Here is a 25,725-nt window from a genome sequence, read left to right on the forward strand (position 1 = left end):
TGTGTCTGTTATCAAATATATACCAACCAAATAAAACGAAATCGTTAATTTAACGGAGCCAGTTACTTACTCTAACAAACATTCATCGCATCTATATTAGCTTTTGCTTGCAAGATTCTCTCCCTTATGACTTGATGTTTGTTTCCTTTTGCCTGCATGTGTCCAGTTCTTTTATGCAACTTCTCAGTCAGTCCAATTCACAGATGACTTCCTTTCCCCCACCTCCTCCCATTCAGCGTATCGAAAGAAATACTTTGAGATCTGGGAGTATATAATGGTCTCTCTTCTAATTTGGAAACAATTTGAATGACCATCTTAAAAAATACTTGTCAACACAAATTCAAAGTTTCCCTTTTTATTTAAAGTGCAAAGAAAGTCAAACGGTTGCAGCCAGAGAGATTAATTAATATTTGTAAGCGAAAGAGACTGTTTGTGGATGGACAGTAGGTACCATAATAATTACTTATTTAAAAACCCTACAACATTAAGGCAGTTAAGGTACAATTCAATTTAACAGAAACCTGCAAAGCAGAGTTAGTTCCGCGCAGAAATGATAAGCAAGGAGATTATAAAGATCAGTGGCACATGGAAACAAAGGGAAACTCAAATATGTATAGAAAAAAGATTCAGAAATGAAGACAATTATTTTCTTTCGGGGTTGGAAAGAACAAAACACACACACACACACGAGAAAAAAAACCAACGCAAACAATCCTCCTCTCCTTCCTCAGACAAATAGAATTTGCTACAACGTTATTCTAACACTGAGATGCTAGACTGAAAAATGACCCCAAGCAAATACACATCCAAATCAGACCCTCTGCTCTTTACTGTACACTAGATGCAGTTTTATGTTGGAAATTAGAACCAGGGGGAGGAGAAGGCGTGAACATGCCGCGATGAGTGCGTGTTGTCAATCAGAGGGGTTTTGTGTCTGCTTGACTCCTGATGGTCCATGGCTGAGGTGTCCCAGGGTGGCACCACAATGAATATGAATGGGAGTCCTTGCTAAATGGGACAGTCAAAGCGCACCGCCCTGAATAATTGCACGTCATCCTAACAAGACCATTATAGATAGGAGGGCTTCTTTTGTCTCTTTTCTCTGCTGCAGCGCTATAAAAGCCCCTCTTTTCCAGGCTGAGGTTAGTTCAAGCATACACCAACCAGCTATCCCGTAAACAGGCTGGGTAGCCAGCGGGAGAGATTAGAGGGAGAAAGGAGAGTTTTCCTCCTGTTTGAACCTTCCCCCTCCCCCACAGAGCCTGCAGTTTATTTTATTATTTTTTTAAACAATCCTATTTCACCCTCTCCAGAGCAGGGAAGAAATTTCTTGCTCCGAAGCCCCAATACAATGAATTCTGACTCCAGCTCTGTCTCCAGCAGAGCTTCCTCGCCAGACATGGCTGAGATGTACCTGAGAGATCACCATCACCACCATCACCACCACCACCATCAGGACAACCGGCTCAACTCGGTCTCCTCCACTCAGGGCGACCTGGTGCAGAAGATGTCCGGGGAAGGCCTTTCCAGAAACGGCTCCAAGGCGGGAGGGGAAGGCAGCAAGTACAAAATCAAGAAGCAGCTCTCGGAGCAGGACCTGCAGCAGCTCAGGCTGAAGATCAACGGGCGGGAGCGCAAAAGGATGCACGACCTGAACCTGGCCATGGATGGGCTGAGGGAGGTGATGCCCTACGCTCATGGACCTTCCGTGAGGAAACTCTCCAAAATTGCTACCCTCCTGCTGGCCAGAAACTACATCCTGATGCTCACCAGCTCCCTGGAGGAGATGAAGAGGCTGGTGGGTGAAATCTATGGAGGACACCACTCCGCCTTTCACTGCGGGACAGTGGGACACTCAGGCGGGCACCCGGCCCACGCAGCTAGCACGGTCCACCAGGTCCATCCCATCCTTGGCAGTGCCTTGTCTTCAGCCAACACCTCCTCCCCGCTGTCCGCCTCCCTACCAGGGATTGGCACGATCAGGCCCCCTCACTCTTTACTCAAGACTCCTTCTGCTCCTCCGGCCCTCCAGCTTGGCAGCGGCTTCCAGCACTGGGCAGGTTTGCCTTGCCCTTGCACTATCTGTCAAATGCCCCCTCCGCCACACTTGTCTGCCCTCACCACAGCCAACATGAGCAGGATCTCAGCAGAATCCAAGGACTTACTGAAGTGACTGTAACTGAAAGCTCCAGAGCCTTTTTAGCTATACCAGAGATCACACTTTCAAACAAGTTCTGTTAGGTGATGCTGCAGGAAGACTCCACACACGAAGTCCTGCGTTCGCATGCATGCTTCTTTTCCTTTGCTGGACTCCGGTGTGTTTCCTCCCACTGACATCCGAGCTTGTCAAAACTGCATTTGTTGTAACAAGGGATTAGTGTAGTAAGGACCTTACAAAGGTAATGTTTTAGTTGGATTCTCTGGCCATGTTTTATTCTTATACTAAAACAAAAATCCCTGTTGTAAAAACAAAACAAAAAATGTAAATATTTCCTTAACGTGGATGCAAAAAAAAAAAAAAAAAAGACATGGTGGTCATTGTACTGTTCGCAGCTGCAAAGAGACGATGAGTTGTTTGGGGTTTGGTTTTTTGTTTGTTTGTTTATTAGTTTTTAAAGGCAACGCCTACATTTCTGGGAATCTTCTCTGCTCCACTGCAGGATATGACAGCTAGGAATGATGATGATTTTTTACACAATGTAGCTCAAAAGAATGCATGCATGCTTATAATTGAATCTCGTTTAAACATGTTGTACTGGCAATGGTGCAGTTTTCCTTGTAACAAGGATTTAATAGTGAATTCTCTAAAGCGTTTAATTTCTTTTCCCGTCTGTGGCTGTATAAAACAAGAAAGAGAAATAGTGCAAAACACGCACAACATCCCCAAAGCCTGTTTTGCCAGATCTCCTGCTTTAAGTGCAGTGTAGTAGTCAGCTGGCTGGGTTCCACATTGCCCCTTGATCAGTTATCTGCATGCAGGGTCGACTCTGGCCGGATTGGTCATTGTGTTACTCCATTGGACCTTTACTGTTGTTTTATGTTGGGTTTTGTTATGTTTTCCTGGGCATTTGCTTGAAATATTTTGTTAGGGCCTCAAAGACAACAACGTGTCTTTATTTTTTATATATTCTTGATAACTATCGATATATTTATTATGGACCAGTGTTTCTGGATGAGATTTCAAATAAAAAATAAATAAATAAAAGTTCTGGTTTCGCCTTTGTCTGGGACTGCAAGACAAGAAAAGGAAAGCCTATCTGTCTCTTGCTGTGACTTTTCTCAACAAACTGAAGAAGACTAACAAGGACTGCCTTTAAGATAGCAATAAAAACGGAACCAATTGTCCAGCCTTCACTCATTCCTCCCCCCCACCCCCGTGTGTTCCTGTGCGTGTAAATGAATTGCTTGAATTATAGGGCTATTTCTCTTTATACAGTATGGAAAATCTTTATGAATGCACAAAGTGATTGTCAAATATACAGAAGGATCCAAATGATATTTGGTGCAAAATGCAGATGCATTCACGGAAAAGAGGGGAAGCAGTAAGTTAACTTTTCTTTATGTCCAAATAACATTTATTTTCCAGGCTAAAAGAGATTTTAAAAACAAATCCGTTACAGAAAATCAACTATAAAATATTATAAGCTCAAAATGAATCTCAGAAGAAAAATAATAGAAAATATTTTGGGAAAAAATGTGTTTCTGGGTTGATTGGGTAGCAGTCACGAAATTCCCCATTCCTCAGATATTTGTGAAGAGATTGTTATTTTCTATAGAGAGGACGGTTTTTCCATAATTACTAGAAAAGAATCAGATACTTATTGCACATTAATAATACAGGAAAATAAGTGGAAATCGGACTTTTATTTTCCTTCCCTCTTCTACCCCATCTTTAACACCTCTCTATATTGCCCTTAACTTAGACATTATAAAAATTCTGTAAGAGAAACTCGACCATTTAGAATTGCTCTCAGACTTCTACTGTGCTAGGTACACGGAGAACTTTTGTCACTGCAAATTCCATGTGTTTTGAGCTCGATGACTTTGTGAAGTAGCGGTAGTTATTGTTCGTTACTTAAAAAAAAACCCAAAACAAAACAAAACAAAACAAAAAACCAGCAACCATTTTATGGTTACTAAGAACTTCCAAAGAAGTTTCCTAGAAGGGATTTGAAACGAAGTCTGACCGCAAACCGAACTGTTTATGTTCAAATAAAAACGATACGAAGTGAGTTTGATTTCTGATTCTTGTATGGGGTTCGGCGTTTAGAAGGAAAGGAACAGAGGGAGGAAAGTTTATGTTGTTCAATCTGAAAGAAACTCCCTATTTTCATTTTAACCGAAAACCTGCCCGTAGAGTCCATGGAATGGAGAAAGGGATAAAGCGAAGATCTAATTTGGCAGGGGGATTATTTCCAGTGGAGTTAGGCAGACAAATAGGGGGATAATGGTCTGTTTCCCTTTGGTGATTCATTCCGCTGGGTGATGAAGGAGCTGTCGAGTTACTCGAAACAAACAGAGTAACTCAGCTCCGTTCCTCTGGAAGTTTAATATTTCCAAGGTGGTGAGTCCCGAATCAGTAAGTGAAGCAGTTTTTCGAATGCTTGTTTTAATACATTGACTGCGAAATGCTACAGCAATTGATTCCTTTGTAAAGCAACGAAAAACACAAAGCAAATACATATTTGCAGTGGGAATATGATACACTAACGAAAGGGGTCTTTTCGATTTAGTTTTCTCTTTGTTTAAATTAATCCAGCGCCCTTCGAAAAGGAACTAATTAGTAACAGCTACATTTTCTTTCTTTCTTTCTTTCAACACAAAGTCTAACATGTAAATTGAAGACAGATAGGACATAAGTTAGAGCAAGCTCTGCACATGGCGGGCCAGGTCTGGTTCTTCTTACTCAAGCGAATTGTCCCATTGAATAAGGCGAGCAGGATTTGGCCCTGTGAATTGGGCGACGGGAGAGGGGACTTTTTTGACATATAACTAAAGCGTCTTTGGGTGCGATCGCCAGGAGGATGCAGCGCTACACGGGGAAAGTAGATGCAACTGGGGAATTCATATTTTAAAGAAAACTGCGATCATTGGTGAGACAAAAAGTGAGACCGTGATGGGATCTGATGGAAATCGGCTTGCATTCGAAATCTGATCCCCCGAAAACGTTTGCGCATCCGGAACCCGGCCGGATACCCTTAAATTTGTGGGAAGGGGCTAGGAGAGACTAGGAGAGAAGTGTAGAGTTATCACCGTGTCCTTCTTCCTCTTCTGGGCTTGGGAGCTGGGTACCAAGAGGTTGAAAAAGCAAGTGCTTGTTTATGGGAAACACAGTGACAAACCCAGATTAGAAAGGTCTTGGGCCAAATCCTGCCCGCTTTACACATACTCATAATCTCTCTGGGGGCTACGTTTTATTCTCAGTGACCCGACTGTAAATTCAGAGCAACCCCACGGGAAGCAGTAGAGTTATTCCAATGAAACAACAGAAAGCAAACTGGCTGCAATGGATGAGTAAAGGGAGCATAATTTACTCAAAATGTGGGTAATCCTGGGGCTGGAGACCAGGGCCCAATAAAGATTTTAAAATGTTGTCGATAATAAGTTAAAATTAATGCTAAAGAAAGTGGCAAGAAGCTCAGTGGAAGGAAGATTTATTAGTCACTGAGCTCTGATCTTTCAAACTCTTCTGTACACGACTCCTCTACCGGCAACTACATCAGATTCTATCACTCTATAGACAGCTCTAGCTAGATGCTTAGATACTCCTTCTCTTTAGGGTCAAGTGAGGCCTAACAATGCTGAGCTGTGTCGCCTTTTCTCCCCTCAAGACACACTTTAGCGTTTTCCCACCACTCTGCCATTTAGCTTATGGATAGTGGCAATGGGGAGATTTCAGCGTGCAGGGAGCCTTGTTCCTTGTACTGTGTTTGGGGACTACTCCAACTCGACCTGCCCGTGGCTTCTCATCAGCTGGGCACGTAAACACTTTGTCTGCTGACTCCCTGTTCAGATATTGGAAAGGAAAAGAAGAGCAGTTTTCTGCTTTTGAAAGTTCCTAACGTTTTATAGAGAGTGAAAAAAAGGACCCTTCATCCTGTCTCAGGTACTGGGGACACTATTTATTCCTTGGGGCGTTTTGCACGCTTCTAGAGTCCCACCGGCTTTATAAACGAGACACAATCCCCCCTCTGCTTTCTCACACTCTGATATTAATGGCGCCAGCCCGAGTCAGTTACTGAACCGAATTCCCCACGTTCTTCTCCTTCCAGGCTCCCTCCCTAATAACGGGGAATCAGGAGCCCATTTCGGAGGGTAACATCACTAAAGGCGCCAGTCTCTTTTTTCTCTTGAGCTCTCCTGGACCTATGGGAGTCTGGCTTGTGTAAAGACTGTAGGGTTGGGTTTGAGGTCACTTTGTGCAGTTTCTGAGCTCGCTCAGCCAGGCACAACCTGCAAATCAACGGAGTGATCCTTCCCCGGGCGAAGAGAAGCAGCAAACGGCAGCCGGAGAGTGTTTTACCGCAGTTTCCTCTTTCTCTTAACTTTAAACCCCTCGAACCAACAACTGGGTTAGGTTGCTGCTCCCGTCCCAGCACTCCTGATGTACGAACTCTCTTTATGGCCCGGGAATCTGCACCGGCCCCTTTCACAGCAGAGCCCAGACAAGCGGGGAAGCGGGCTAGGGCGCACACCGGTTCCTGTCTTAATGCCTAGTCGAGAAGGGTCAAGCTGACAGCTACAAAAGCTCGAGCCAGCTTTGGAGGCTTCTATAAAGAAACACTAAATACACCAGCTGAGTGCTCTGGACTCAGGGGAGCGGGGGGGGGGGGGGCGAATCAAACGGGGGATTTAACCGCAAAATGCAAGAGCAGGAGAGTTTCGAACGAAATGTCCCATTCCCAGCCCCGGATCCTACGCGGCCGAGAGCTAAAATATACCCCAGGCTCCCTCCGGGCACGCTGTGGCTGCATTTCACTGACGGGGGGGACGGCAGCTCGCTGTATCTCTCTGGTGATTGGGATGGGAAAATCCGTAGCAGTTCGCCAGCCCCTGCATGGGGCGGACAGGCACTCAGTGTGCGTGAGTGGGAGGGGGAATACGCTTTAGAAGTGGGGGGGGGGGGGCAGCCTCCAACTTCTCGGACGGAGAGATAAACTCTTTGCAGTGATCCGAGCAAGACACTTGGGCAAGGAGTAGCTGGTAGCTCGGCCCCCTCGTTCCTAGTCTCACCCCCAAGACTAGAAACTTCAACCCGGCCCTGCACAGGTGCGAGTTTGCAAACAGACGCCTCAGGAGGTGCCCAGACTTCACTGGAGCTGGTTATTCTTCCAGCCATTTCACCTCCTGACATGTGCTCGATATATACCCCTCATCACAGGCTCCGGGTCCCTGGCGGAGTTCACACTGTCCCAGGCAGGAGGAGAGAGAGTTTGCTTCTCGAAGGGCTGATTTCAGGGTTTCCTACCATGGGGGTTTAGGATCAAAGCAGATAGGGAGGGTTTCTGCTTTGTATTTGAGCGTGGGGGTTGGCACAGTAAATTCTTATCCAGTGGTGGTGGGGAGGGAAAACCGCAACAGAGAGAGCTGCTGTGTTGTGGTTTTACAGGCAGAGGCAGGGAAAGGAGAGAGTGACAATGAAACCAGTCTTGCACAATTCAAATACATTTTTTCAGCATATCAAACCCCATACACAGCAGATTTCCCAAGGCAGGATTTAGAGAACATATTTCCCCCTAGGTCTAAACCAATGAGGAAATGCATTTATACAACAAATCTATCTTGCTGTTAATGTTCATATTCAGGATTTCATCAGATGAACAGAGAACTATTTCAAATCATTCATTCATTGCTTTGGGAGGCTGGAGGACGCTGAAAGATATTTTTTCTAGCCAGCCCCTTTGGTTTTCCTTCAAGGTCTCTCCAAGTTGTCAAGCTTGTTTTTAATTTAATCAGACTTTCCCTACGGTCCAGCAAAGAGCGTTGGATTTCAGACAGTACTGCTCCCACCTCTCTGATCCTACGCCCTGCCTTTCTCCTGGCCCAGGGGAAAGGAACTCTATAATCTCTCCAAAGAGGAGTATCTCTACTCTTTACCACACCAAGTTTAAAGGGCTGGATTTTTTTTTAAAGCACAGATCAAGTATGTCTCTCTCTGAGCTGATAGGGGAAGCTCTCTGACCCCTGACAGTTGCTGTTAAGGGAGCCGCTGACATCTGAGCTACCTTTGTGAATCGCCCCTGTCCACCCATTTCACAGATAGTCTTTTCCTCCTAGAGCAAAGCCCAGTCGCCGACTCTAGAAAATCAGTCCATTTACTGGGTGACCTTTGCTCATTTTATAAGTAGGCAGAAGTAAATATAACATCGAGCCACGCTGCAATAGAGATCAGGTCCAACCCGCTTCCCCTTTGTTATCTCAGGCTGTTGTGTTAGCGGGGTGATCACAAAAACGTAACACGGATTATTATGAATTTCCAGGGGTTGCTGGAAAAAGGGAAACCCATTTCCTTCCCATTTCGCGAACCCCCGGGCTGTAATTCAGAATAATTATTTGGGGATTCTGCGAGTTGGAGCCAGCGTGTGCGTTGTGATGTGCCCTTTGAACACCTTGGCAATAACACACCAGCAGCAACGCCCTACAAGGGGCCCGATCTCTTCTTCGAGGGCATCCAGTCCCGGCGGCCAGCGCCCCGCACCTCTGCTGACAGCAAACTCCATCTTTCAGTAACACCGCGAAAAGCAACACGGAGGCGAGCCCCACTACGCTGCTTCGCATTTTTCCACCGACTGAAGGAAACGGTGTGGCCGGGAACAGCAGGCACCGATTGTAGGGTACCGATTCCCGCTCCCCAGTCGAAGCCAGGGGGAGTTTCGCTATTGATTTCAAGGGTTCAGAATCTCGGCCTTAATTTTCCTGGGGCAACATGCTCCTGGGCAGTCTGCGAAGAAGCCCTTCTTAGGCTCCTGCCTCGATAACCTTTGTCCTGTTCTGAAACTGCCTCCCTCCTACCCCACGGGAAAGCTCGGGCTGCTTTGTGCATGGAGGCGCTCCAGTGCCTGGTGCCGCTTAGAGAAAGTGCGCCCCTAGGGCTGAGAGCCGGAAGCGCTGCCCCATGCAATGAGCCCCTTACTTATGGTGAGCGTCAGAACTCCATAGCGAGGGGCAGGACTCTGCGGGTCCTTCCTCGGCAATTCTCCCACGTCCCACAGGGAGAAAAGTTTGATCCCTTTGACGCAGAACTGGTCTGGGTCTGCTGGAGAGGAGAGAGACGTGGATTGGGGCAGAGCATAATATAAATTAGAGCAGCAGCAATTCCAATGCCGTAAAACGCCCCTGTGCTCTTCCAGGAGGTCAGACCTGTTGCTGCTCTCTATCACCCTTTAAGCCAGATTTTCTCAAATGCGGCCACCAGGGACTTTTCTTGCGCCCACAGCCTCCTGGGTGGTGATCTGGCGGGGGACGGGGGAGGACAGGCTGGGGCTGTTGGGCCTTGCCCCCCTTTGGAGCCGCAAACCCTAGAGGAGCAGACAGCCGGTGTGAGATCCTCATCTTCCTGGGGCAGTGGGGCTCAGGCTTCTGCCTTCAGCCCTGGTGTGGCGGGCGGCAGGCTTGGCAGTAGGCTCCTGCCAGGGGCTCTGACCGCAGGGCTTTGGGCTCCGGACTTTGGCTACTCAGCGGTGGGCTACATCCCTTGGCTGCAGGACTCCATCCCCGGGCTCCCCACCCCCCTCATTGTCCCTGCCGCCTCCCTACCCACCTCCCCATCCAAGTTTGCCAGGGCTGAGTAAGTCTGCTATGAACAGTGATATTTGTATATATCACTTTTCACTGCATCTCAGCTAGCTAACAAGTTTGCTGCTGTGAAAAGTGATATTAACAAACATACAAGTATCACTTTTCACAGAAGCAGACTTACTCCCTAGAAAGTCTAAAAAATGCAGCCAAAAAAGCAAAAGAAACAATAATAAATAAAAAAAATAATAATATTAAAAGATAAGAACATGCAAAGCACCTTATTTGTGTTTCTATTCTGTCTAGGTCCAGTAAAGAATAGAGACAACTGTACATTATTGTTATTATTGAGTCTGCAAAAAAACCAAAAACCAACAACCCCCACATAAATAAATTACTATGATTTGGACATATACAGGTGCATATTTATTTGTTTTCCCTAAAGTTAACTAAGTATTTTAGGAAAAAATGTCAAGTGGCCACCAGCAAGAGTTAGTGGCCACATTCTGAGCCCACCAAAAATAATTGTTGTGAGGACCCCTGCTTTAAATACCTCGAGACCATTTGATGCTACCTAGGTATGTTCGTTTTTTTCTTCCACAGTCTGCCACAAACCACAAAAAACCTCCCTTTTCCCCTTGGGCTCCCCAGTGCTTGATTTAACTCCTTTGCTTTTCATTCATTTTCCTCTTCTCCTTCACTGGTGTGAGTGTGACAAACCAAGGTAGCCCCGGCCCCGCTGCTTCCGGGGACCCCTTTCCCTCTGCTCAAAAGAGGGGAGGGGCGTTATGTGCAGATGGACAGAAGATGAAGAAATAGTAGCAGTACTTAAGTTTCGTTGCTTCAGCTTAGAGCTTGATTGGCCAGGAGGTTAACACGTATCTGGGTCTCTCCCAGACTTGAGCTGCGGAAGCGCTGCAGTTGGCGACTGGGCTACCTCACCAAACCTAGCGCCTTGGATATCGAATCGGTGAGTCTGGTTATTTCTGCCAACGTTTGGCCAGAGGATGAATTGCTTGCTTCCCACCAAAGCAGAGCTGAGGGATAAGATAGCCTGCTGTTAAATACTGATCTTCGGCAGTAGGGAGTGGCGGCTTGACCATTCAGAGGGGCAGATTCTCTCCTGATGTAAATTGCCTAGCTCCATTGACTTCAATTTACAGATGTTGAGGATCTGGCTCTAATTCAGTGTAGGAAAGAAGGGAAAACAATCCGAATCCTTGATGAGTAACACCCTCTTCGGAGCCCCCTGGGGACCCAATGATTCAATCAACACCCAAACCCAGAGGGTGAACCTGTGCCCGCGACAATCACCGATGGACTTCCAGCTGCAGTTATTTTGCTCGTGAAGATCACAGAAGTTTCTGCCTTGTATTCTCCACCGTCACGAAGTTTTAAGGGCCGGGTTGTTTCTCGCTCCCATTTCTAAATCTTTTATTCCCTTGTCAGCCTCAATTCCAGAGGAATTAAAACAAAGTTAGCACTTACCACAGATTCTTGTGTATTAAGCAGCTCGGCACGGCACACACACCTAAAACGTCCAACTGACCGATTTCATTGTTTGAACCTGACACCAAACTTCCCCATCTGCATATGGTACTAGGCAAGATACGCTACACTATATTAATATAAAGAGAAGGAGAGAGTTAATGTGACTTCACCAGTAACCTCTAGGCTCCACGTGTGAGGAAGAAAAGCATTTCTAAAATGCTTGCCAAGTAATTTCACCTTGTCCTGCCTTCATCAGATTCAGCTGAAAGCTGCTTGCGATTGTTGTAAGTAGACACTGGTGACTTCAAGCCAGGCAAGAACTGGGTATTTCAGAAATAATAACCAATAGGTATTAATACTATTTCATGTCATGTTAGAGAGTTTCGTTTAACCAAGAGGTAGCTTGGAGAATACAGCGTTTAGTAAAGACTGTTCCTCTAGCGCATATAGATTCATAGATTCATAGATTCTAGGACTGGAAGGGACCTCGAGAGGTCATCGAGTCCAGTCCCCTGCCCGCATGGCAGGACCAAATACTGTCTAGACCATCCCTGATAGACATTTATCTAACCTACTCTTAAATATCTCCAGAGATGGAGATTCCACAACCTCCCTAGGCAATTTATTCCAGTGTTTAACCACCCTGACAGTTAGGAACTTTTTCCTAATGTCCAACCTAGACCTCCCTTGCTGCAGTTTAAGCCCATTGCTTCTTGTTCTATCCTCAGAGGCTAAGGTGAACAAGTTTTCTCCCTCCTCCTTATGACACCCTTTTAGATACCTGAAAACTGCTATCATGTCCCCTCTCAGTCTTCTCTTTTCCAAACTAAACAAACCCAATTCTTTCAGCCTTGCTTCATAGGTCATGTTCTCAAGACCTTTAATCATTCTTGTTGCTCTTCTCTGGACCCTTTCCAATTTCTCCACATCTTTCTTGAAATGCGGTGCCCAGAACTGGACACAATACTCCAGCTGAGGCCTAACCAGAGCAGAGTAGAGCGGAAGAATGACTTCTCGTGTCTTGCTCACAACACACCTGTTAATACATCCCAGAATCACGTTTGCTTTTTTTGCAACAGCATCACACTGTTGACTCATATTTAGCTTGTGGTCCACTATAACCCCTAGATCCCTTTCTGCCGTACTCCTTCCTAGACAGTCTCTTCCCATTCTGTATGTGTGAAACTGATTTTTTCTTCCTAAGTGGAGCACTTTGCATTTGTCTTTGTTAAACTTCATCCTGTTTAACTCAGACCATTTCTCCAATTTGTCCAGATCATTTTGAATTATGACCCTGTCCTCCAAAGCAGTTGCAATCCCTCCCAGTTTGGTATCATCCGCAAACTTAATAATCGTACTTTCTATACCAATATCTAAGTCGTTAATGAAGATATTGAACAGAGCCGGTCCCAAAACAGACCCCTGCGGAACCCCACTCGTTATGCCTTTCCAGCAGGATTGGGAACCATTAATAACAACTCTCTGAGTACGGTTATCCAGCCAGTTATGCACCCACCTTATAGTAGCCCCATCTAAATTGTATTTGCCTAGTTTGTCGATAAGAATATCATGCGAGACCGTATCAAATGCCTTACTAAAGTCTAGGTATACCACATCCACAGCTTCTCCCTTATCCACAAGACTCGTTATCCTATCGAAGAAAGCTATCAGATTGGTTTGACATGATTTGTTCTTTACAAATCCATGCTGGCTGTTCCCTATCACCTTACCACCTTCCAAGTGTTTGCAGATGATTTCCTTAATTACTTGCTCCATTATCTTCCCTGGCACAGAAGTTAAACTAACTGGTCTGTAGTTTCCTGGGTTGTTTTTATTTCCCTTTTTATAGATGGGCACTATATTTGCCCTTTTCCAGTCTTCTGGAATCTCTCCCGTCTCCCATGATTTTCCAAAGATAATAGCTAGAGGCTCAGATACCTCCTCTATTAGCTCCTTGAGTATTCTAGGATGCATTTCATCAGGCCCTGGTGACTTGCAGGCATCTAACTTTTCTAATTGATTTTTAACTTGTTCTTTTTTTATTTTATCTGCTAAACCTACCCCCTTCCCATTAGCATTCACTAGGATAGGCATTCCTTCAGACTTCTCGGTGAAGACCGAAACAAAGAAGTCATTAAGCATCTCTGCCATTTCCAAGTTTCCTGTTACTGTTTCTCCCTCTTCACTAAGCAGTGGGCCTACCCTGTCTTTGGTCTTCCTCTTGGTTCTAATGTATTGATAAAAAGTCTTCTTGTTCCCCTTTATTCCCGTAGCTAGTTTGAGCTCATTTTGTGCCTTTGCCTTTCTAATCTTGCCCCTGCATTCCTGTGTTGTTTGCCTATATTCATCCTTTGTAATCTGTCCTAGTTTCCATTTTTTATATGACTCCTTTTTATTTTTTAGATCATGCAAGATCTCGTGGTTAAGCCAAGGTGGTCTTTTGCCACATTTTCTATCTTTCCTAACCAGCGGAATAGCTTGCTTTTGGGCCCTTAATAGTGTCCCTTTGAAAAACTGCCAGCTCTCCTCAGTTGTTTTTCCCCTCAGTCTTGATTCCCATGGGACCTTACCTATCAGCTCTCTGAGCTTACCAAAATCCGCCTTCCTGAAATCCATTGTCTCTATTTTGCTGTTCTCCCTTCTACCCTTCCTTAGAATTGCAAACTCTATGATTTCATGATCACTTTCACCCAAGCTGCCTTCTACTTTCAAATTCTCAACGAGTTCCTCCCTATTTGTTAAAATCAAGTCTAGAACAGCTTCACCCCTAGTAGCTTTTTCAACCTTCTGAAATAAAAAGTTGTCTGCAATGCAGTCCAAGAATTTGTTGGATAGTCTGTGCCCCGCTGTGTTATTTTCCCAACATATATCCGGATAGTTGAAGTCCCCCATCACCACCAAATCTTGGGCTTTGGATGATTTTGTTAGTTGTTTAAAAAAAGCCTCATCCACCTCTTCCACCTGGTTAGGTGGCCTGTAGTAGACTCCTAGCATGACATCACCCTTGTTTTTTACCCCTTTTAGCCTAACCCAGAGACTCTCAATACTTCCGTCTCCTATGTCCATCTCTACCTCAGTCCAAGTGTGTACATTTTTAATATATAAGGCAACACCTCCTCCCTTTTTTCCCTGTCTATCCTTCCTGAGCAAGCTGTATCCATCCACACCAACATTCCAATCATGTGTATTATCCCACCAAGTTTCAGTGATGCCAACAATGTCATAGTTGTATTTATTTATTAGCACTTCCAGTTCTTCCTGCTTATTACCCATACTTCTCGCATTTGTATATAGGCATCTAAGATACTGGTTTGATCTTTCCTCCCGGTTTTGTCCTGACCCTCCTTTCTCTCTGCCTATATAGCCCACACTCCCTCTCGTCTCCGACCCATCTCCCAGGTCTCCATGTTCCCCACTTACCTGCGGGCTTTGCTCACCTGTCCCCGTCGAACCTAGTTTAAAGCCCTCCTCACTAGGTTAGCCAGTCTGTGTCCAAATAGGGTCTTTCCCCTCCTCAAAAGGTGAACACCATCTCTGCCTAGCAGTCCTTCCTCAAATAGCATCCCGTGGTCTAGGAAACCAAAGCCCTCCTGGCGACACCATCTTCGCAGCCAGGCATTCACCTCCATGATGCATCTGTCTCTGCCCGGGCCCCTACCTTTGACAGGAAGAATCGAAGAGAATACCACCTGCGCTCCAAACTCCTTCACCCGTACTCCCAGAGCCCTGTAGTCACTCTTGATCCGCTCAGTGTCACACCGCGCAGTATCATTTGTGCCCACATGGATGAGTAGCATGGGGTAGTAGTCAGAGGGCTGGATAATCCTCGACAATGCCTCCGTAACGTCTCGGATACGGGCTCCCGGCAGGCAGCATACCTCCCGAGATGAAATGTCAGGGCGACAGATGGGCGCCTCCGTCCCCCTCAGCAGAGAGTCTCCGACCACCACTACCCTACGTTTCCTATTCGCAGTGGTGGCAGCAGACCTCCCAGCCTTAGGGGTACGAGGCTTCTCCTCCTTTACTGTAGGGGGTGATGCCTTCTTTCCTGTATCAAGAAGAGCATAACGGTTACCTATTACCACAGCGGGAGGGTTCGGAGCAGGGGTGGAGCACTGCCTGCTGCCAGAAGTAACCAGCTGCCAGTGTCCACCCTGAGCCATCTCCTCCTCCACCAGTGGTGTATCAGCAGTCCTGTGTCCTGGGACAGCTACCTCAGCTGTCTCCACATGGACACTGTCCAGGAATTGCTCGTGGATTCGGATGCTTCTCAACCTAGCCACCTCCTCCTGTAGCTCTCCCACCTGCTGCCTGAGAGATTCCACCAGCAGGCACCTTTCACATTGGATGGTCCCCTCAGCCTGGATATCAGTAAGTGGAAATTGCAAGTTACAGTCTCTGCAAAACCACACCAGGATCTGGGTAGAAGCATCCATGCTCAGGCGCTCTGTCTGGCTACAGGCGCAGGTGGAGGAGACAGAAGCAGTGCTGGCACAGGTGTTGCGGGTCTTCCTAACCATCGTAAGCCTCCCTCTGTCAAACTCCCGTCTGCAGCCCCCTGTCCGCTGAAAGGGTTGTTTAAGCAAGAAGTTTAAAGTTTTAAGGGGAATAAAGGGAAAACAGATAGAACCGGCAAGGGACCCTCGCCCCTTCCCACTCCCCTTCCAAACTCCCTTGCGAAACTCCCTGTTAGCAGCCCCTGGTCGCAAACGCTCCCTGGTCGCTTGTGCGCTGCTTTATAAAGCCCTGGCCTGTATGAATGCCCCGCCCACTGAGTAAGGCTCAGCCAATTACCAGAGGCTTCCTGGTTTCAAACCTTCCTTTGAAGCTCACAGCTTCCAACTGTCAGCCACAGCACACGGTCCTTCAAACAACCAAACAAACAAACAGACTGCCAAACACAAGCTCAGCACACAGCAAGTAACCCCCAAACACAAACAAACACACACTGCAGACAGTCACTTACCCCAAAAGGGTGCTGTATTGCTCCTCCTTCACCTGGAGAACTCCCTTGCGAAACTCCTTTATATGCCAAGAAGAGCTATTGAACTGAATTTGCCAGAACAGTGAACAGAAGACCCTGCAGGATGCTCATTCCAGCCCAGTTTGTCTGCTTCCCTCCTTCACCTCAATCTTGGCTAGTTCTCCTCTGTCTTGCACCTTATTGATTCAATTACACTGGTGAGAAGTGTGTGCTCCTTAATCAGAAGAGTAGGATTTTACATAAAGAAAACCAGATCAACATTTTTCATGAAAAATGTTGATTTCATGGGTTTTTTTTATCCACCAAAAAAAGTGTCATTGATATTTCAGATCTTGAATATTGTCAGCCAGCTCTATTTTCCATCCATTGTGCCTGAGGGTAAATGACTCCACAAGGTGCAAAGCAGCGGAGAACCAGGTCCTGCTACTCTGGCGGTAGGGGAAAGGCTTTTGGGGGACTCCAGGCAGGCACATTTATACTAAAAATATTTCCTTCTGAATTAAAAATCAAACATTTCAAAAAGTGAATGTAGGGCTTGTCAAATGCATAGGATTGACAGTTAGAGGATGGGAGGGGGTCTGGTGAAATCTAATAACACTTTAACCAGGGTAATCAGAAGTGACTCCATTTTTAAGACAGATGTAATTTGAGATCAGAATCAGGTAATTAAGGCTTCTAAGAGCAAGCTGGAGCCAGAGCAGTGCGATTTTCCTCTCAGTCCTGATCTGGAGGAGACACTTTTATAGATGAGGGTAGTTTACTAGTATTTACATATTAGTGCATATGGTCTCATGATCATTGCACGGACATTTGGTTATGCATCACGAAGAAGAAGAGTTCCACAAAGGGGCCAGAACTTCCCCATAGTCCTACAAGAACTATAGTGGCAGAATCCCTGCAATGCTCTCAAATGTAAATTTAACACCTGACAACTGAACTAAAGATTAGAACTGAGAATCAGCTGTCTGTTGGGGCCAGAACTTGCCATGCCTGGTCCTTGTACAGTATCAGTGGTAGACACTAGGCATGTTGTGTGCATGAGGCATTCCAGTGTAATCATGTGTTTTTTAGATCCAATTCATTTGAGGAGACACTATTTAAAAATAGTATGTTAAGGTAATAAATGTCCTCACCTATGTTACAATGACAATTTATGTTCTTTAAACAGAAATATTTGTAATATTATAATGTATTTTTACACTTTTGTTTACTTGTTACATTTCTCTTATCTTATCTTGGACAATGACAATAAAATAGTCACTTTCCCTGTTTTTTATCAGTTTGTACTCAATATCACTTTCTGATTCTCATTCACAAGCACTACCTCACAATGTTTGGGATGCAAACTACAGGTGAACATTTATTTGCTAAAAAGTACATACAATTTAAGAAATTATGGAAACCTTTTAATTGGTCTTAGATTTTATAAAAGCTTATTTTTATAAAACTTAAATGAGATACAAGAGTGTCTTAAAATAATAAATGAATAATAGAACTTCTCTTTTATAATACCTATATAACCATGCTGATTCCCAGCCAAGAGAGCAATGAAATGATCATTCAAAATAATTAATAATATATTTTTTATTTACATGATAAACATATCTGGAGGACTTCCTCATCTACACTTCAATTCAATGTTTGATCTCTTGTAGACCCCTCTACTAAGAATGTCAACTACAGTGCAAAGTAGTCACAACCATGGTGGTGATTTTTGTGATGCCCACTAGAAACAGACCCAAGACACCAATTCATTCAACACAGGTCAGCAACGTGCATCTAGATAGCAAGTCTTCTTCAGCAGACCTATCAGAAACAAAACTTACAAGTACTAGACGCCGTGCAGCACCAGAGCCGTTACTTGGTTCATCAAGCTGAACTTTTCCTGAGCTTTGAAAGATCACTGACTGTGGCTCAGATCTTCAAAGGTGTATGTCCCATTGATTTTAATGGGAATTAGGCAAAGATCCTCAAGCTATTGAGTTGTCTATGTCACTAATGAAGCGCAAAACAGCATCATTTCATGAAGGGTGTCTTTTCACATGAATTGCTGTTTCAGGCCCTATCACTTCTGAAATCATATCTGTCGTGAAGAGAAGGATAAGATTTTCTGCGACAACATGAGCTGTATGCTGGTACAATTCACAGAGATGCCAACTTAGATGCCCTAAGGGCATTTCTATTGACACAGCCAATTTGAGTAAAGTCTTGCTGATTTTTCAAGACTTCAAATTTTCTTGGAACAAAACCCCTCAGGTTTATCCTTCATAGATTATGAAGCCAGAAGGGACCACTGTGATCATCTAGTCAGCCCTACATAACACAGGACCTAGGCCTTCCCAGAATTAATTCTTGTTTGAACTAGAACATTTATTTTAGAAAACATCTACTCTTGATTTAAAAATTGCCAACGATGGATATTCTAAATTTTTCAGCAACTCGAAAGGCTGCATACTTGTGGCAGGCAGCAGTTCAGAACACACTCCACACTGTGATTTTGAGTCAGTCCATTTAGAACCCACATGCCATGTATTTGTCATCGTTTTTCTGCATACTCTTTTTAATTCATGATGTGTCACTGAAGCAACCTACCACTGTCCTTTAATGGATAATCCAGCTTTCTGAATCGCCTTGGCCAGGAATGAGCTCCAGCAGAGACCGAATGATAGGCAACACGGTTGTTGGATGCTCAGCAGTGCCTTTGGCCCATAGCAACTATAGTAATTATGTCTGGGGTTTGAAGTTAGTGAAACATTTTTTTTCAATGGTCTGTGGGGTCTAGGTGGGTATTTGAACTTTGTGTCATACATTACAATGTTGTTAATGGGCCATGGATTGTTTTGAACAAGATAAATCTCGCAACACAGGGGCACATGTTAAATAATGTTTCATCATTATTATTAATAATTCTTCCGCTCTATTCCATGCTGACTAGGCCTCAACTGGAGTATTGTATCCAGTTCTGGGCGCTACATTTTAGGAAAGATGTGGACAAATTGGAGAAAGGCCAAAAAAGAGCAACAAAAAATGATTAAAGGTCCAGAAAAGGACTTCTGAGGGAAGTCTGAAAAAATTGGGTTTGTTTAGTCTGGAAAAGAGAAGACTGAAAGGGGACATTGTAACAGTTTTCAAGTACATAAAAAGGTTGTTATAAGGAGGAGGGACAAAAAAATTTCTTGCTAACCTCTGAGGATAGGACAAGAAGCAATCAGCTTAAATCGCGGCAAGGGAGGTTTAGGTTGGACATTAGGAAAACTTCTTAATTGTTAGGGTGGTTAAGCATTGGAATAAATTGCTTAGGGAGGTTGTGGAATCTCCATCATTGGAGATTTTTAAGAGCAGGTTAGACAGACACATATCAGGGATGGTCCAGAGATAATACTTAGTCCTGCCATGAGTGCGGGGGACTGGACTAGATGACCTCTCGAGGTCCCTTCCAGTTCTATGATTCTATGATTAGCAAGGCTGGCTCTAGGCACCAGCAAACCAAGCACGTGCTTGGGGTGGCACATTTTCAGGGCCGGTATTCGGCCTTTTATTTTTATTTATTATTTATTTATTTATTTTGCTTTGGACGGCAAAAGCCTAGAGCCGGCCCTGGCAGCACGTCATGCGCAGGGGGCGCTCTGGGGCCACTGCAGTTCGTGCCGTAGGAGCAGCGCCTGCACCTTGTGGCTGGGCCGGGCAGGATCTGAGCGGGGGACACTCGGCTTGGGGCCACCCCATGGGGCACACGGAGCTGCCTGCAGGTGCCGCAGGCCGGCTGCCCCCCAGTGCCACAGCTGGGGCTCGGCAAAGCGGCCCAAGCCGCCCAGGGACTGCGGCAGGGTGGCCAGAAGCAGCAGCGGAGCCATAGAGGGTGGGGCGCTGCCATGCAGGGCCCGCGTCCTGCTCTCTGGGGCTCCGCTCCCTCTGGGGATACCCTGCCCTGGCTCCTCATCCCCCTGCCGGCGGTCCCCCGGCTCTGCCCTCCCGGGTCTTGGCTGGTCCTGGAGGCGGGAGCCCTGGCTGGAGGGACCCTGGGCTGAGTCATGACCAGGCAGCCTTGCTGCTTACCCTGACCCTCCCAGTGCCAGACCAGCTGGAGGTGAGGGAGGAGCGGGCAGAGTCAGCACTGGTGGGGGGAAGCCCAGGGCTGGGTGTGCGGGTGGGTTGGGGTGGGGTGGAGAGCCCAGCACTGGGGCGGCAGGGAGTGCGAGTGGGGAGGGGAAGAGAGAACCCAGGGCTGGAATGGCAGGGGGTGTGGGTGGGGGAGGGCACTGGTGGGGGAGGGTGAGAGCCCAGGTCTGGGGTGCGGGGCAGCCAAAAATTTTTTTGTTTGGGGTGGCAAAAAACCTAGAGCCGGCCCTGATGATTAACACTGGCTCTAGTACCCTGCTGCATGCATTCACATCCTGCTCTAGTCTATACTAGCTAGACATGTTAGATTACAACAATAAGGTTGCCTTAATTGGAAACATCATTACATCCCTCCATCATATCTTGCACTTTATACTGAACCATTAGCTGGGCTTCTCAGATTACAATAATATGGTGGCCTTAAGGAGACACATCTTCACTGGGCTTATGCTGTGTTTCAGGTTTTTTTAAATAATTTGAAATTTACTTTTATTGTATATTGTTGTGTCTCCCCGTTCTGGAGCCCCACTGTGATATTTCTAGAGGGTCACAACCTACCATTTGGGAACCCCTGAAGTAGTTTATTTTAAAGAGTAAATCCCTTATTCTATTTTTTGCCATGGTTGTAAGGTTTGTGCCATGTTTTTTTACCAGGAAGTCACATCAGTTGCAAAGGTGGCAGCAGACTTTGAAGGATAATCAGCTTTTAAAATCAGACTCCTGTAGTAATTGTTTACATTAGGAAAATGACTCATTGTTGACGGGGTGCAAGCAGTGTTCTCCTCCAGGTCTTGTCTTAGCTAGGGTTCAAAATGACATGGCCTCCTGTGCCCTAACAGCCAAACTGTTTTCAACTCCAGTTAAAGGAGATGTGGGGAACCCACTCTTGATATGTTGTCAACAACAGGTCATTTCCCTAACCTAGACACTTTCTCAGATGCAGATTCTGCCATTGACCTACACAAGGAGTGAAATCCCCCCTCCACTTGTTTGCCATTGACTTCAGTGGGGCCAGGATTTCACTCAAAATCTCCCAGTAAGGATATGTCCACACAGCAGCTAGGAGGGTGCCTCCCAGCTCAGGTAGACAGACACGTGCTAGCTCTGCTTGAGCTAGCACCTAAAAACAGCAGTGTATCTGTGGTGGTACAGGCAGTGGCTTGGGCTAGCTGCCCACGTACAAACCCACCAGACCTGCTGGATCCATATTGAGGCAGCTAGCCAGTGCCACCATCTATGCTGTGGCAGCAGCCACGCTGCTATTTTTAGCATGCTAGCTCCAGTGGAGCAAGTGCGTGTCTCTACCAACATGGGGGAGCATGCTTCCAGCTGCTTTGTAGACAGCCCCATAGTCACTGAGAGTTTTGCTCAGAGGCTAACAGCAGACTGGAGTCCTTAGAAAAGGAATTTGTCCTCTGTCTCTCACCTTTCTAGCGACATTTGAAGGATAAAACCAAATTGCTCAAAAAGCATATCTCTGCAGCTAATTGATGACAATCAAGCACACTAAAGTAATTCTTGAACAGTCCAAATGGCCCTAATGGTGAGCACTGCTGAGTGGTAGGAGAAAGCTTGTTTTTTCCCTTTCATCTCTGAGTCTGGTACAGGGATGCTCAGAAACTTCTACGTTTTGCGAAAGGGCTTGTTTTATTCCCCAGCTGCCAGGAACTAACAAGCTAGTGACAGATTTTCTGTGCAGATGGGCTTGTTTGGGGAAACATGCTTAGCAAGCAGGCTCACTTTTCCAAGCAAAGTTATCTTAGTTTATTGTGCTCAGAAGCAGAGTCCGCGTTTGGCGCCCAGGAAGTCCATGGCCTTGGTCCTCCCTGATTTGGGGATGGGGCTAAATACATAAAGGAGAATCCCAGATTTTGTTTTTTAAAGAAAGTGTCTAGTCCTTTCTTTTATGAAGATAGGGTTGACAATATAAACTGATGTAGACTAGTCACTAAGGTTGAAATTGTACTGATGTTTCCTAAAGATCATACTGTATTCATATTCTCCCTTACAGTCTCCCAGGGCTGGCCTTTCAAGTCCATAAAAATGATGGCCAAAGAACCCTTAGTTAGTTGAGATGATCTCAAATCAGTTTATGCTGTGAGGGCGATGCCAGCCGGCCTGCCGCTGATGACTGCTGTAAGCAGTCACTGTCACCTCTGGCCATAAGGAATAGCCTGTGAGGCAACACAGTCTAGTGGACTAAACATGGGACATAGAAAAAGGAATTCTAATCCCAGCACTGACACCAGCTCCATCTATGACCTCAGTCAACCTTTCTGTCCTGCAAACTCAGGCTGATAATTAGAGCTGTACAGTGGATGACAATTCTACTTAGTGACAACTTTCAAGGTTGTGAACTTTGTTTTGGTTCTGTGTGGGGATGAAAACAAAACCTTCCAAATGGTTTTGAGAAATAGAATTGTGTAGAAAGATCTGTTTTCGGACTGAAGACCACCTGAGCTTTTCAATTCATATAATCTCTCTCTCTTTCTCTCTGGTCACTTCTGATCCAAGAGTCCTAGAATCAAAAACCCTCTTCCTGATGAAAACTTCATCAAAACTGACATGTCTCCACAAAATGTTTCAGCTTTCACAAAGCGGTACATTTCAACAAAAATTTCATTTAGTCAAAAATGTTCCAGCCAGCGATACTGATTACACTTGCCTCCCTGACGGTGTATTTGGCTTGTGAAAACTAAGTATTTAATGTTTGTAAATGGTCTGTGTGTACTAAAATTCAGCAGGATGTACATAAAATACTCACTGGCTGGAGGCCTAGTAGGCTGCAGAGTTCCAGCTTATTTGGACAATTGTGACTTGCAAAACTTGTAAAAGTGTTGGTTTTCTGCAAGACCCCAACACAAGCTGCTGAGCTCCATGAGCAGCTAGGCACAGACCTGGTAAGGAGAAATCTAAATACACACACACACACACACACACACACACACACACACATGACACACGGTGGGGCGGGGGAGCAAGTGGGGTCATGTGCCTCTCCCAAGATTTGCTGCTTGGCTTTACTGAGCAAGCTCACATGGACTGAGCATACTCAGTAACAGCTGAAACTGGCTGCCCTCACTCTGCTCCCCTCGCTCCCCCCCCCCCACTATCAGCAGGGACAGGTTGTCTCTGCTCACATGCATACAGAATTTATGTAAAATGAGTTGAATTTGGGGTGTAGCCTAAAGAAGCATCCCACCCACCAGTCCCCTGCCCAAATCCTTTGGCTGGCCCTCTGCACTGTAAAGTACTCATGGACAGGAGTTGGTTATATTGGTGGTGGGGGGTTGCGGTTTTGCAGCCATACACAAAAATGCGAAGGCTGGCTCTGCTCACAGATTTTGGGTAAATCCAGTAAGTCAATGGGGAAGGCAGGGAATAGTACAAAGAAGTGGGGAATAGTACAGCAAGTAAAAAACAAAACCGAAGATCCATTCTTCACTCACCCTAAAAGGAAACATCTTATATGTGCCACATTCTGTAGATTGTTCAGCATTCAGGCTAAAAATCAAGACCTATTTTTTAAAAATTCAGAATACAGAGCAAGATTGGGATTTACTATGATGAGTTGGGTTTTCCCAGTTCAGAGGAGTCAGCCTTCCGATGTTTACAAAGGGCTTTCTCTCTCCTTGGCCGAGACACCATTTCAGTTTCAGGCTTGCTTTATATACGCCAAAGGTGGTGAATGAGAGAGAGGGAATTGAACTACTGAAATAACAGCACAGCAACTGCCTTAGGATGCAGTGTTTGTAAAACTTTCACTTGACCGCTGGTATGTTGGTATGAGTCACACCTTTTCCTCTAGGACTTCCCCTTGTCGCACACCAAGAATGGCAGCTCTCTCGGAAACGACAAAGAGCTTGCTTGCTAGAGTTTGCCGCTCTGGTGAATATTCCACTGCTGCTCTAAATTTCTGCAAATCTGCAGATAAATGATTTTACATCTAATTCGATTCAGGAGAGGCACACACAGAAATTCAGGGAAATAAAACACTAAATCTCGTTTCTTGCTTTAAAGTGCTTTCCATATATCACCACCAACCAGCATGTAAATTTTAGTCAGCTACTGGACTAGTCTTTTAAAGAAGTTGAAAAATGTCTCAGTGTCCTCAAAGGACACACCTGTTATCTGAAACAGTTTTTAACCAGCTTGTTAAGCAGCTTTGACAGATCAAAGACCCTGGACAATGGGCACAAACTTTAACAATAGTTTAGCCTTGAGCAAAAGCTTCTGTCAAAGCCAGGCTTGTGCCAGTTGTATTATGGCCTACAATTGAAAATAAATTTTACTTGGATAAGTACCTCAGCCTGATCAGAGGCACTGCCGCCACTGAAACAAAAGCAGTTGGGGATAAGTTATTGACTCCACTGACAGCCTGAATGAACTTCATTATGCCAGCCCACTCTTGGAAAATGTGTCAGGTTTTAAACTGAATTAGGTGGCAGGTGCATAGACCATTTTCCTGCCCCCCTTGAGACAGTAGAGGGCCAATCATCACCTGATTCTACAGACAAATGTTTAGATTTGGTTTTCATATTGCACAGCTATAAGTGAGAGCATATTTAAATCATAAGGCTTCCCCCCACCTCCCTTTTTCTCCCCCTGTCATTAACTTGCTATGTTCCCATGCACAGGTCACTCTGGTGTAATGTGACGTGCTTCTCCACTAGCACAGATTTCTATAAAGTTTTTGATTCATCTCTGTTGCAGCTCACTTGAGCTTGCAGGATTTCTGCAGTCCACTTCTGTAAAGAAGACTGAACTACAAGGAAATGGATCCTTTCCCGTTCTCCTCTAAAGAGGCACAAACCTCATATGCATGCTTTTGGAAATACATTTCTCTTTGGTGATTATGTACCTGCTCCAACTCCCAATGAAGTTAATGCAAAGACACCCATTGACTTCAATGGGATTTGGATTGAGCACTGTCTCAATATGTTTTATATGATATGCATTGACCTATACTGATAGAATTTGGAACTCAAATGTTAGTCTCCATACAGACTTTTTTCACCATTTAAAAAACCACCACAAAAACAACAGTTTAGTCAGACTTCTTGCCAAATACTATAATCCTGACACTTCTCTGCTGTGGAAGCAAACTGAGATTCTACGGTCTGTATTTATTTTATTTTATTTTTTGCCTGCATATTTTGCTTGAAAACATTGCGCTTTATAGTCCGCCAGGGCCTACAAAGCTAATGCAAGATCAGCGGAATTTCAGTCACTTTGGATGCCAGCTCTCATTACTTAATCATGAGACACAGAACTATTAAGACTCCTAAAAATGAAAGTCTACTTTTCTGACCAGAGAGGGAAGAGTTGGCATATGCCTTTGGCTGCGTGCAATGCGTGTTAATGAGCAAGTAAGATTCCTTTTCCCTCTTAGCAGG

At 45.3% G+C, this 25,725-nt stretch overlaps 1 protein-coding gene across 1 annotated transcript; it reads left to right on the forward strand.

The window, feature by feature from the left end:
* The first annotated feature begins 1,351 nt into the window (after nucleotides 1-1,351).
* On the forward strand, nucleotides 1,352-2,173 carry OLIG3 (oligodendrocyte transcription factor 3). The gene has a single exon (XM_024207626.2). It carries the CDS (start codon nucleotides 1,352-1,354, stop codon nucleotides 2,171-2,173), a length of 822 nt encoding a protein of 273 aa, XP_024063394.2.
* Nucleotides 2,174-25,725: the final 23,552 nt, after the last annotated feature.

The sequence above is a fragment of the Terrapene carolina genome, unplaced genomic scaffold, assembly GCF_002925995.2.
Source record: "Terrapene carolina triunguis isolate 2854851 unplaced genomic scaffold, T_m_triunguis-2.0 Scaffold85, whole genome shotgun sequence".
Lineage (NCBI taxonomy): Eukaryota > Metazoa > Chordata > Testudines > Emydidae > Terrapene > Terrapene triunguis.